A 13,686-nucleotide genomic window follows, 5' to 3' on the forward strand; every position below is an offset into this window, starting at 1 on the left:
AGAGACTTGTGCCACCCAGAAATTTAATTCCACAAGTCTCTTGCCAGAATAACTTGGGCTGGAGTGACATATGTGGCTTAATGATCAATCTTTCCTTCATTCTAGCCATTCTTTTCATTCCACAAAAAGGTTTTTTTTTTTTTTTTTGGCCTTTTTGGTTCATACCTGGTGATACTCAGGTTATTCCTGGCTATGCACTTAGGAATTACTCCTAGAGGTGCTCAGAGAAACATATGGGATGCTGGGGATTGAACCCTGGTCAGCTGCATGCAAAGCAAGAGCCCTAACCACTGTACTATCATCCAGCCCCACAAGATCATTTTTTAAATCTAAGAAGCAAATCCCATTAAAAATAAAACAAAGATAAATTCACATTTCTTTTCAATTATGTCTATTAAAAGAATTTTAAATAAAAATACCTTAGCCAGTACTGAAATGCAACACTGACCAACAAAAACTTCGGGTAACTCCCTGCACTAGTGAGGGCAGCTAGTCAAAACTAAGAGATTGCAGTTTGTTCTACTGGCATGAGCATCACCATAAACCAGCACTATTCAACATAACTGTCCGGGCCAAAGGAGCGCCTGCTTTTGTATCTCCCCATTCTTTCCTGTCTTTCACCCCTGCATCTACTTTTTTACTATCTTCATAGTTTTGCCTTTTGGGCTAGAAAAAGAATGCAGTGGATAAGGTGTGTGCCTTGCAGGCAGATGACCTGGATTCAATCCCTGGCACCACATATATGGTCACCAAAGCCCCACCAAGAGAGCTCCCTGAGCATAGAGCCAGGAGTAAGCCCTGAGTCTTGCCCATGTGGTGAAAAAAAAAATTCTTTTTAAATGAAGGTATAGTTTTGCGTTTTACAAAATATCATAGAGTTGCCATTTTTCACTACGTAATTAAGGCCCATTCATATCTTTTAATGGCTTGAGAGTTCATTTTAGCACTGAATATAATTTTATTGTTTGGGTGTACCACTGCTTATTATCCAGCTGAAAGATCTCCTGATTATTTCCAAGTTTTGGTAATTATAAAGCTGCTACAAAAATTGGGGGGAAATGATGAAGTGCTGTTGTTCCAATGTGCAAGTCACTAGCAATGTGTACTATTAAGCACTTGAAATAATAAAATACAACTGAGGAATGGAATGTTTAATTTTTTCATCTAAATCTACTTAAATATAAATCTAATTAGTCACATTTGGCTAAAGCCAACCATACAAACAGTAAAGCAAGCGCAAATCAAATTTTTATTAAACCAAAAAGGCCACAAAGCACAATTTCACTAAGAGTTTGCCAAAAGACAGATATAACAATAGTCTTGTTTGATTGAGATATATGTAAATATGTGTGTATGACCATATACACATGTATATAGAGAGAGGGGGGAGGGGTAATGTAATGTATATATTAGTTTCAGATATGCAATGAAATTATTTGATTTGGGCAAGACCTCCCACGCAGTAGGTCAATCCCTGTGGTGTTGGTAGGAGAAGCCATGAGGTGCCTGGAACCAAACTCAGGGTCCCTGTGTAAGTCAAGCACACACTCCAGTGCACTAAACAATCGTCCTAACCCAGATTCAATAATGGCACACATCAAAGGACTAGTAATCATAGTTAACATTCATCCCCATTCACAATTGCACAATTGTAAAAAAAACTGTTGTAGGGCTTGAGAGAGAGTATAGTAAGGCTCTTGCCTTTTATGAGGCCAACCCTTGTTCAATTCCCAGAACTGCCGATGGTCCCCCAGCACTGCCAGTAGTGGACCCTAAGCAAAGAGCCAGGAGCACACCTGAAGCACTAGCAGGTGTCGCCCACACCCTACTCTCCTCCAAAATAATTTGTATGTGATGAGTGGCTCGTTTTTATCTACTCCCCTAACTCGAGTATATTTTCACAGTGGCAAATATGAGAAAAATGCAAGGAAATTCTATGGCCAGAAAGATAATTCAACAGGATTAGTGCAAACTTTGCATGTGGCAGTCCCAGATTGAGTCCCCAGCACCACATGTCCCCAAACACTGCCAGGAGTAGTCCCCAAGCACTTGGGTCTGGCTCCAGGACAAAAAAACAAAACAAAACAAAACAAAAAACAGGAAATCCTTGTAACTCTCATTTAAGGAAAAACAAAAAAAATCCCACAGTATCAACCATAGAATAATTTTTAAGAAATAGGGTTCATTAGAAATCATTTAATATGATCCCCTCATTTTTAGAGTACATTATAGCATAAAAAGACTAATCTAAATCATAAAGCTGGAACCAGCATTCAGACCTCAAAAGACAGAGTCACGGTGATACAATATAACACTGGCTAACCTACACTAATTAGAGTAAGACTAGGAAGAAAAATGACAAAGTATCCTGGTTTTTACTCAGAGATTTCCCCTTTCCTGGAAGAACAAAAGCTTAATTTTGCAGATATTTCTAAACTAGTATTTAAACCATTATTTAGCTTCTTGATTAATAGCACCAGGGGCTATTAATGCAAAAAAATATATATCAGCAAACTGCTCTTAGGTATCAATTATAACAAAAAATATTCCTTTCCTCCTATGTCAGAAAAACATGCTTTTATTTTTTAAAACAACACGCAGGTACTGTAGTGTTGAAATCTTAAATGTATGAAATTCTATCACTAATGGTATTATAAATCATGGTGCTTCTAAAAACAGAGGACGAAATTAAGAGGGACAGAGACGGAGAACAGGGAAAAAGGTGGGCACAGACAAACGAGGAAGAAACCACACTCAGTTACTCAAATCTTTCTTGGCCAGGAGTGTTAATCAGTGTGAGGCTGTAAACTACAACAAAAAATGGTGGGACTTCAGGTACATATCTGGATACGAGAGACAGTGACCTTTAGGTTCAAACATGCCAAACACTCCCATTTTGCAAATTATTAGTCAATGTTTTACTGCAAGAATGCATTACTTTAGGCAAGTGATCACAACATGCAGGAGAGGCAATCCTAGCCTACCAGCCACTTGTGGATCTGTCCCCATTTCCGATCAAAGGAATGATGAGAGTGCTACAAATGCAAAAGTTCCATAAGCTGATCAGGTACCAATGTACTACATTCTCATAAAGTATCAACATATGCATTGCCCTGAAGAACAATGATCATTGACTCAAAGTAAGATAAATGTTAAAAAACACAGAATATTACTAAACTAAAAATTTCTAGTAATAAGGAAACAGAATTTTCTATTGCGCAGAGGACCATAAATAGACCTTAGCCATCTCAATTTCCTGAAATTTTAGGAGTATAAAAGCTTATTTTTCAAATAATGAAATGTACTACAACATTTTATCATTTCAAGCCAAGAACTGCATTTAGTATTTCAAACTATAAACAACATTTTAAAACTTAGCAATACATAAAATGTTTAGGGTTGTTTTAGAGTTGGGACTAGAGGGCCACCCCCCAGTCTTTTATCTTGTGAACTCACAAGGACAATATGTACTCTATAAATTTCCCTTTTGCCATGAATCGAAATTTCACTGCTAATATTAAAATAATGTGTTTAATACTATTTTGCAAGCTTTTACTCTCACAATATGACATCAAAAATATTTGTTATAGGATACTGCAAACCGGCTAATATTAATATTAATATATACGGCAGAGCCTGGCAAGCTACCCCGTGGTGTAGTCAATATGCCAAAAACAGTAACAACAAGTCTCACAATGGAGATGTTACTGGTGCCCACTCGAGCAAATCGATGAACAATGAGACGACAGTGCTATAGTGCAATAATATATAAATAAGTAATAAGTATAATAACTATATATACTTATATAAGTATAATGCATACCATACAATTATACATAATGGCTGTGATAAATAATTATAATACATAATAAATATACAAATATGTAATAATACACTTTTTTAATACTTTTAGGTATCTAAAAAATATTTCTTCAATTTTAGCACATTTCACATTTTAACATAGCCCAATTTCTACTGCCAAATTTTTTATTTTCTGATGAAAGCATATTAAAATGTATAAACTACAGAAAAGTAAAGAGGAAAATAAAGGGGCCAGGGCAATAGTACAATAGGTAGGGCATTTGCCTTGCATGGGTTCAATCCCCAGCATTCCATAAAGTCCCCTGAGCACTGCCAGGAATAATTCCTGTGTGCAGACTCATGAGGAATCCCTGAGCATCACCAACTATGACTCAAAAAGCTGAGAGAGAGAGAGAGAGAGAGAGAGAGAGAGAGAGAGAGAGGAGAGAGAGAGAGAGAGAGAGAGAGAGGGAGAGGGAGAGAGAGAGGGAGAGGGAGAGGGAGAGGGAGAGAGGGAGAGAGGGAGAGAGGAGGGAGGGAGAGAGGGAGGGAGAGAGGGAGAGAGGGAGGGAAAGAGGGAGGGAGAGAGGGAGGGAAAGAGGGAGGGAGAGAGGGAGGGAAAGAGGGAGGGAGAGAGGGAGGGAAAGAGGGAGGGAGAGAGGGAGGGAAAGAGGGAGGGAGAGAGGGAGGGAGAGAGAGACATAAACAGAAAGAGACAGAGAGACAAAGAGGGAGAGAGAAAGACAGAGGGAGAGAGAGAGAGAATAAACCAATTATAATTCCATCATAGATTAAGTATTGATGTTATCACTTAATAGCTTTTAATCCTCTGGATAACAGCTTTTGTAACAAAGTTGAGTTCCATCAAACTTAGTTGTTCTCCTTCCTTACATAAGCATTTCCTCCATTATTAAATCAATTTGCTTAAAATTTATAGTCAAGGGGCTGGAGTGATAGTATAGTGGATAGGGCATTTGTCTTGCACGCGGCCGACCCAGGTTTGATTCCCAGCATCCCATATGGTCCCCCAGCACCGCCAGGAGTAATTCCTGAATGCATGAGCCAAGAGTAATCCCTATGCGCCGCCAGATGTGACCCAAAAAGCAAAAAGAAAAAAAAATTTAAAATATATAGTCAAATGACTATAGTTCTTGATAGCTAATACTGTAATCAAATTTTAGACTATACTGCAAGTAACTATTATCTCTAACCTACTTTACAATAAGTATTTGTAAAGCTAAAATACACACTGTAAGAGTTATATACATCTGCATTTATTATTTAAAACAAATAATTGAATTTAATTTTCTGACACAGAGTGACCTGTATGGACATCACATTGTTCTATTCCAGTATTTCAAAGGGAAGCAGATTTACTTCACAAGTAAAAAAGCCAAATACTGATTTATTTTTTTAAGATTATTAGGATTATTGTCCCAAATTACCTCTTTTTGTTGTCGTTCCAGTTCTCTCATTCGTATATCTCTTGCTTCTGCCCGGGCAGCCCGTTTTGCTGCCAGCCTTGCCTCTGCCTGAAAGGTAACAGAGATTCACCTTTATTAACACCATAACAACAACCTCGAAACTAGCTTTGAGAACAAGAAGATGAGACATCGCTTCCCATCAAAGGGCAAGCAGGATACCCGCTATCAATGACTCTGAACACCCTCTCCAGTCAACTCTGTTCCCTTCTCCATCGCTTCCCATCAAAGGGCAAGCAGGATACCCGCTATCAATGACTCTGAACACCCTCTCCAGTCAACTCTGTTCCCTTCTCGAGTTCAAGACTGCCTCCGGAAACCTGGACTTTCATCTCTGCCTGCCTGCCTTGAGCACACTGTCACAACAGTTTATTCACTGGATTCATTTTACCTCGCCAAGATTGTTTTTCCTATTTCAATTCAATCATACAAATTAGAAACTTCAAAAGTCTCTATTCCATTTTGGATATTACCAATATTCACTTTCCAGGTAACATCAATTCTCTGCCACTAAGTTTCTCTCAATCCTATCCCAGCTTTCTTTATTCTGTTTCTACGTGTCTCATGGAGTCTTCATATTCCACTAACTTGAGTTATAAGTCACATACCATCAAATTCACAATGTAGAAGTATACAATTCAGTTATATGTTTAGTATATTCACAAGACTTTACAACTGCCAATACTAATTCAACAATATTTTCACCACACCCAAAAACCTATACCTACTAGTGACTCCTCATTATCATCTATTTACCATCTCTACAAAATTACCTACTTTAGACCCTAGCTTCTTAAACTGGGGGGTCATGATCCTGGGTCACTTAACTTTTTAAACTTTCTCTTAAAGGGATCACTTAAGAAAATGATGGCTGGAGAAATCAGTCCGGATGGGAGATGCGTGCCGAAAGCAGATAGTGGACCAAATATGATGACCTCTCAGTGTCTGTGTTGCAAGCCACAATGCCCAAAAGTAGAGAGAGAGTATGGGGAATATTGTCTGCCATGGAGGCAGGGGGAAGGTGGAAAAGGGGAGGTATACCTGGGATATCAGTGGTGGGGAATGTGCACTGGTAGAGGGATGGGTGTTTGATCATTGTGTGATTGTAACCCAAACATGAAAGCTTGTAACTATCTCATGGTGATTCAATAAAATTAAAAAAGAAAAAAGCTTTCTCTTAAAATAAGGTTCTGTATGGTTACCAGTAAATATCTTATTTGTGTAGCTATCTTATAGATCTATATACCATATACCCAGGGTTGCATAAAAACTTTCTCAGGTGAAAAGGGGTTATGAGTGGAAAGCATTGCAGGTGCCCTGTCTGGACAGCGCATATAAATTGAGTCATATAATGAAAACTCTTCTTTCTGGAGAGTGCAACTGCTTCCAAATCCTAATGTTCCTCTAGAATCTGACCAAGAAGTCATCTTCTACACAGCTGTATGACTGCTAGCCTGAATTTCAAAGTGATCACTCTGCTGTATGGAATGCATATCTAGCTCCCTATTTCTTATATTTAAAGCAAATATTTCACAGAACACCACAGAGAGGAGAGAGAGAGAGAGAGAGAGAGAGAGAGAGAGAGAGAGAAGAGAGAGAGAGAGAGAGAGAGAGAGAGAGAGAGAGAGGAAAGTAAAATCAGGAGCGCATTTCCTCCCGTCTGATTGCCTCCTTAGGGCATCCCATTTCCTCCATTCCTGACTCTATTGTGCCCAGCTAAGCTTCCCTTCACAAAACCTTTGCTTAGCAGGAGGTAGTCTGCCTTCCGTTTAAGGGGGCTAAAATATCACCCTCTCTGAATGTTCTCACCCCTTCCCTTTCAGTGTGATACTCTAAGCAGTGACTCTATGGGACTTTCAGTTCCATGTTTCTGTCACTCCACACTTCCATGCCTCAGTGTCTGCTAAATAAACAGAAGAATTTCAGGCCATGGGCCAAAATACCAAGGAAATGAGACAGGAAATAGCTTTATGTACCACATGAAACTTAAAAAATCATCTCCTGGTTTCTGTCTTACAGTGGTTTCCTCTGTTCTCTGCCAGGTCCAAACTCTGATTCAGATCTCTCTTCTGAAAACAGTACTAGGTCCCCAGGTTGTTCTATTTGTGTCCAAATTCACAATCAGAGATTCACTGTTGAAAAGGGTCTACTGCGGATAAGCAAACATGCCAGGTGCTTAAAATTCAGGCAAGAGATGACATCTGTGCCCAAAGAAGTTCACAATCTAGTTGAGACGGGCAGGAATACAATGTTTGTAAGGAAGGAAGCATGCAGGAGAAACAATCATTTTGTCTGCCAAGATCACACAGAAGGCTTCTAGGAAGAGACTGTTTAATAGCTGAACAATTATCCAACTATCTCAGCTGAAGCATTTTCCAGTAACATGAAGCTGTATAGCCTGGCATGACCAGAGTAATTTGTCATCTCATATGGATTTTACACTGGATTCAATTTATAAAAAAGGGAGAAGAACCCCCTATACTCTTCTTTTAAAAATGTGATCAAGCCAAGGAGATTCAAGGCCCTGAGTTCAATTCCTTCTTCAACACATGGGTCCCAACACTGCCAAGAATAGTTCTGGTGGCCAACCAGCACTACCAAAACCCTCACAAATGAAAGAGGAAACAAAAATTATGTTTAAGGGGCAAAGGGGGGTGGCTCTGTGGCAAGTGTGCCCACCTTGTGAGCAGGAAATTGAGTCTGATCCCCAGTGCCACCTTCATGTGCAAAGGGCAGTCTGCAGCTCTGAGCAGCTCTGCCTGGGACACCCTGAAACAACAAAGTGTGTGATCTTCAGCACACAACCAGCTGTGCGCATATGCAAGACTCCTCCTTCTATTCTTTTGTTTTTGTTTGGGGCCACACCAGGCAGTGCTCAGGACTTACTCTTGGCTCTGCGTTCAAAGATCACCTGCAAGGTAAGCACCTACTCACTATACTATCGCTCCGGACCCAAGAATCCTGCTTTTTAATATCTCTTCGCACATGTAAAATCAATGAGATACACTAAGATTCAATAAAGGTCAAAACAAAATTGGCTCAGAAATTAAACAAGGACCAGAGAGATTATATAGGGGTTAAGGCCTTGAATGTGGCTGACCCTGGTTAAATCCTCGGCACTAGGGTCCCCACACATCACTGGCCGCAGCCCTGGAGGTCCCCAAGCACTGCCTGGGTGGCCCTGTTAATCCCTGGGGCACCAGAGCTAAGCAGCATCACATTCTTGAGCCTTCCGCATTGAGCTGCCAGCTCAGCTGGCTGAGAATCACAGGGAGTGGCCCCCATGCATTGACATGCATTGAGAGGCAAAAAAAAGAAAAAAAGAAAGACTAAACAGAATGACCATCTGCCCAAATAATTTACCACTTCTGGATAAACATTAAAAAAAAAAAGTTAAATCAGAGAGTCAAAACAGATATGTTTATACCAACAATGCTCATAGCAGCATTATTCTAAATGGCCCAAAGATGGAAACAACCCAAATGTCCAATACAGTGTATTACAGACAAATAATGGACAAATACCCAGCCTTAAAGAGGAAGGAAATTGTGACACATGCTACAACATGAGAGGATCTGAAAGACATGGAAAACATCACACTAAATGAAGTAATGCAGACAATAAGAACAAACATGCTATGATTCGCGAAGTATTTAGAACAGTCATGGCAACAGAAAGCAGAATACTGGTTTTCAAGGGCTAGGTGGAGTGGGGAGAAGAAATTAATTATTAAAGGGCACAGAGTTCCACTACATGATGAGAGAAAGTTTTCTGGCAACAGTGGTGGCATTATTAAGCAATATGTAAGTATTTTAAGAATACCATATGCTTAAAAATACTTGAAATTGTCACACTGGTGTATATTTTACCACAGTAGCAAATATGAAACAACATAACACAAATCAAGGGCCAGAGAGAGAGAGTTAAGGGACTTCCCTCACCTGACCAGCTTTGGCCTCTAGCACCACATACAGTCCCTTGAGCATCACAGTGAGTTATGTCTGAGCAGAGTTAGGAGTAACCCCTGAGTTCTGCCGGTGTGACCTAAATCTCCCTTGGCAAAAAAAAAAAAAAACCAAAAAAACCCTACCCCATAACAGGGGTCGGTGTTTGCCTTTCACGCGGCTGACCCGAGTTCGATTCCTCCGCCCCTCTCGGAGAGCCCGGCAAGCTACCAAGAGTATCGAGCCCGCACGGCAGAGCCTGGCAAGCTACCCGTGTGTACTGGATATGCCAAAAACAGTAACAATTCGTCTCTCGATGAGAGACGTTACTGGTGCCCGCTTGAACAAATCGATGAGCAATGGGATGACAGTGACAGTGACAGTGACCCCATAAACTCAGATATATTAAATAGCCTGAATCATTTAAGTATTTATAAAGTCTTTAGGTTGACAATGATACAAACTCTTAAAGTTATTAAGAAAAGGGGCTGGAGCGATAGCACAGCGGGTAGGGTGTTTGCCTTGGCCGACCCGGGTTCTAATCCCAGCATCCCATATGGTCCCCTGAGCACCGCCAGGGGTAATTCCTGAGTGAAGAGCCAGGAGTAACCCCTGTGCATCGCCGGGTGTGACCCCAAAACCAAAAAAAAAAAAAAAAGTTACTAAGAAAATTTAAAAACTGGAAATTCAGGTTTTAAAGGAACTTGTGAAGACAAGAAACAGATTTCTAACTATGATCCTGATCATCATGCTTTGAAATTCTGGGCACAGTGAGGATGATTAAAGGACGCCATCTAAAACTGAACAGGTACGGATATTCAATCCCCCTACTAGTGGGAATGGTAACACCCCAAAATAAAGAAGCTCTATGCACTAGCAGAGTGGCCTGCTCATGCCTGACTGCACAACCCCGGCAAGCACCACACTGAGCCAAGAGTTGCCAGAAGGGGCCCCCAGGCCACCTGAGCACCCCACTGGGTGTTTACAGACTTCAGAGGCTGGTCCCTGCTACTCTGCAGTCTGCAGTCTGGGACTCCTGGTGTCAGAACAGAGTGCAGCTGTGGCATACTGGTGCATGATGACCACAGCTCGGATGTGCAAGCATCATGGCCTTGAGTGTGGCCTGAGAGCATGACAAACAGAAGTGTGCAGATACAGAGCTGAAGAAATGTGTGCCAACCCCTGCAAGCCCATGAGCAAGTACCAGATTAAAGTGCACAACCCCCCAGCAAATCCCAAAGCTGAGTTTGCAAGCCCAGTCCGGAGAGGGGCCCCGGTGAGCAGCACAACCAAGCTTGTCCTCAGCACAGCAGGCACGGGTGAAGGGGAGAGATTAAATAGCTGTGGAGGTGGAGAAAGGGGCCCAGGGGGCAGAGAGCGGGGAGATGGGGAGATGGGGAATCCACCACACCCAGAACGGCTCGCAGGCTATTCCTGGCTCCATGCAAAGGAGTGAGCCCGGGCCAGTGCAGGGCAGGATGCATGCAAGGCAAGCACCTTAACCCGTATATTGTCTCTCTGGCTTCTAGACCATTTTTTTCAAGCATGGGCATTAACAACCCCCTTAAAATACGAATCTGTTTTTATAGGGCTGTGCACTTTATCACTTAGTCAAAAACTAAAATCACATAATAGTCATTAAAAATTTCAAGGAAAAGCTATGAACTATATAAAGTCCCCACTCCATTAGGGACTTTTCCTTTACCACCAGAATACTATATTATGTTCTTCTAGAATTTAAAAAAACAAAGCAAAATAACATGCAATTTTTTAAAAAACTGAAATGACTTCATTTTTAATGGACAAAGGATTTGAACAGACATTTCTCTAAAGATGATATACAAAGAGGGGTTATAGAGCACCTGCCTGCCTCCACAGAGGCCCAAAGAATTGCTGAGGGCTTAGCATTGCTGAATGTGGCTCCAACAATGATTATTTTTAAAAGATATACAAACAACCAATAAGTCATAAGATGTAATCAACATCATAAATCATTAGGAAAATGAAAATCAAAAGCAAATTGAGAAACCACTTTACATCCACCAACATGACTAAAATTCAACATAAAAACGTAACTAAAATAACTAATTCTCACTAGAATACAGAGATATCAGGTCCTTATAAATCGCTGCTGAAAATGAAAACTGGCATGACCACTACTGAAAATAGTTTAGCAATTCCTCAAAAAAAAAATTACATTTAGACCATAACACCCAACAACTGCCTCTTAGATGGGGAGTTCATTTCATTTCTTTACAGAGAAAGTAAAACTTAAACATGAATGATCATAGCATCAATATTCCCATAAAAGGAAACCCAAATGTTCACCAACTGATAAATACATTTTTTAAAAATGCAAAATTATTCATTCAATGAACTATTGTCATAAAAATGAATGAAATATTGATAAAAGCTATCACATTTGGTGGTGGATCAAATATGAAAACTTTATAACTGTATCTCACAGTGATTCAATAAAAAATAAAATTTAAAAAAAAAAGCTATCACAGAGATGAACCCTGAAAACATTAATTACATCAGTGAAAGTGGCCCACAGAAAAGGTCACATACTGCATAACTCAATTTATAGGAAATGCCTAGAAGAGGCAAATCCAAAGACAAAAAAACTGATTACTCATTTTCAGGGGGTGACTGCTAACCTAAACTTCCTTTTTGTGCCAATGAATATTCCACAATTATAAAGTGGCAGAAGGGGACAGAGAGATATAGTGAGTAGGGTGCATGCCTGTATACAGCCAACCCCAGTTGAACCCCAGCACAAAATATGGTCCTCTGAACCCCATCTAGGAGTGATCTCTGAGCATAGGTGGGTGTACCTCAGGAAGGAAGGAAGGAAGGAAGGAAGAAAGGAGGGAGGGAGGGAGGGAAAAGAAGGAAGGGAGGAAGAGAAGAAGAGAGGAAGGGAGGAAGGAAGGAAGGAAGGAAGGAAGGAAGGAAGGAAGGAAGGAAGGAAGGAAGGAAGGAAGGAAGGAAGGAAGGAAGGAAGGAAGAAAGGAAGAAAGGAAGGAGAAAGATAGCACAAGTTGGAGAATACGTTTCACAGGTACAAAGTACTGAATTTGATCCCTGACACCATCTGACTTCACCATCACTGCTGCTGGGGAAGCCCCGGTGGTCCCAGCACCTCTGTGCTGGTGCATCAAGGCATGAGGCCTGACCCCAGTCAATACTGCTAGGAGAAGCTATACTGCTGGGTATGGCTCCTGTAAGAAACTACTGGTAACAGTCATGCACCCTGCAATAAACACCACTGAGACAGTATACTTTCAAATAGTGATCCTTTTGGTAACTGAATTAGGTCTCAATTTTCAAAACTTTGAATAGATATAAAATTCCAACACAAAAAATGTTACATTTAATTGAAAGAAAGGGAATCTTATAGTAAGTCTGGAAAATTCTGGGTAAACGGTTTTTTAAAAATCTATAACCAACATGATAAATCTCCAAGTGAAAAATAAAATGAATCACCTCTCAGATTTATGTAAGCACTTAATAATCCCTAAATAATTATTCAAGAGTCATGCTCCAAGAAACATATGTGAAAAATAATGATTACATTTATAGACACAGGATACAATTCAGATTGTATTACTTCTTTCAAGGGGTAAGTTTATCTTTGTTCTTAGTATCTGTAAAATTATAACAGTATTGCCAGAATAATTTCCTCAGAATCAAATCAAACTTCAAGCTTCCAAGAAGGCCAGAAAGGAGACCTTACATTTCACAACTAGCACTGTGTGAGCACTTATCTAGTGCCATTAGTTGTTTATTTGCCTTTCATTCTCAACAATCCCATGAATCAAAGAAAAGCTAAGTAACTTTCCCTGGCCAACAAGTATTGGAGCTCATATCCACATCCAAATGAGTTTTACTCCAGTTAAGAACTCAATCATGAAGCTGGAGTGACAGCACAGTGGGTAAAGTGTTTGCCTTGCCTAAGGCCCACCCAGGTTCAATTCCCAGCATCCTATATCCCCCGAGCACCACCAGGAATAATTCCTGAGTGCATGAGCCAGGAGTAACCCCTGTGCAACGCTGGGTGTGACCCAAAAACCAAAAAAAAAAAAAATTAATCACAGTACCACTACCGACATCTTTATGCCCACAGTATAAAAGCACAGCCCTAGACAAATCATAGAATGACACTCTGAGCTCATCCGAGGATTTTCAGTTCGGTACAGATCCACCTTTTACTGTGAACAGGAACACAGAATACTTTCTGGCTTTCTATTTTGACCAGTTTTACCCCTCACTTACAGAGTCTTCCCTTTTGCTGCCTTTAGTCTTACACTACAAACTTTTAGCTATCAACCAATTAGGATTATTCAATATAACAAATACAGAAAACCAAAGTTACATTTCTGGCTAGTTGTGGATCTCCCATTAGAAACAATAAAAAGTAACTTCTTGGGGCCCGAGAGATAGCAGAGAGATAGCAC

At 40.3% G+C, this 13,686-nt stretch overlaps 1 protein-coding gene across 11 annotated transcripts in view; it reads right to left on the minus strand.

The window, feature by feature from the left end:
- LRRFIP2 (LRR binding FLII interacting protein 2) overlaps positions 1–13,686 on the minus strand; it is a 117,954-nt gene that overhangs the window by 67,068 nt on the left and 37,200 nt on the right. For 10 of the 11 annotated variants that reach the window (XM_055134924.1, XM_055134922.1, XM_055134927.1 and 7 more), the window contains exon 3: positions 5,247–5,333. In XM_055134924.1, the coding sequence (XP_054990899.1) occupies positions 5,247–5,333 (87 nt within the window). Of the gene's footprint in view, positions 1–2,984; positions 3,036–5,246; positions 5,334–13,686 lie in introns of all 11 variants that reach the window. The other variant, XM_055134921.1, reaches the window with a different exon arrangement.

The sequence above is a fragment of the Sorex araneus genome, chromosome 4, assembly GCF_027595985.1.
Source record: "Sorex araneus isolate mSorAra2 chromosome 4, mSorAra2.pri, whole genome shotgun sequence".
NCBI lineage: Eukaryota > Metazoa > Chordata > Mammalia > Eulipotyphla > Soricidae > Sorex > Sorex araneus.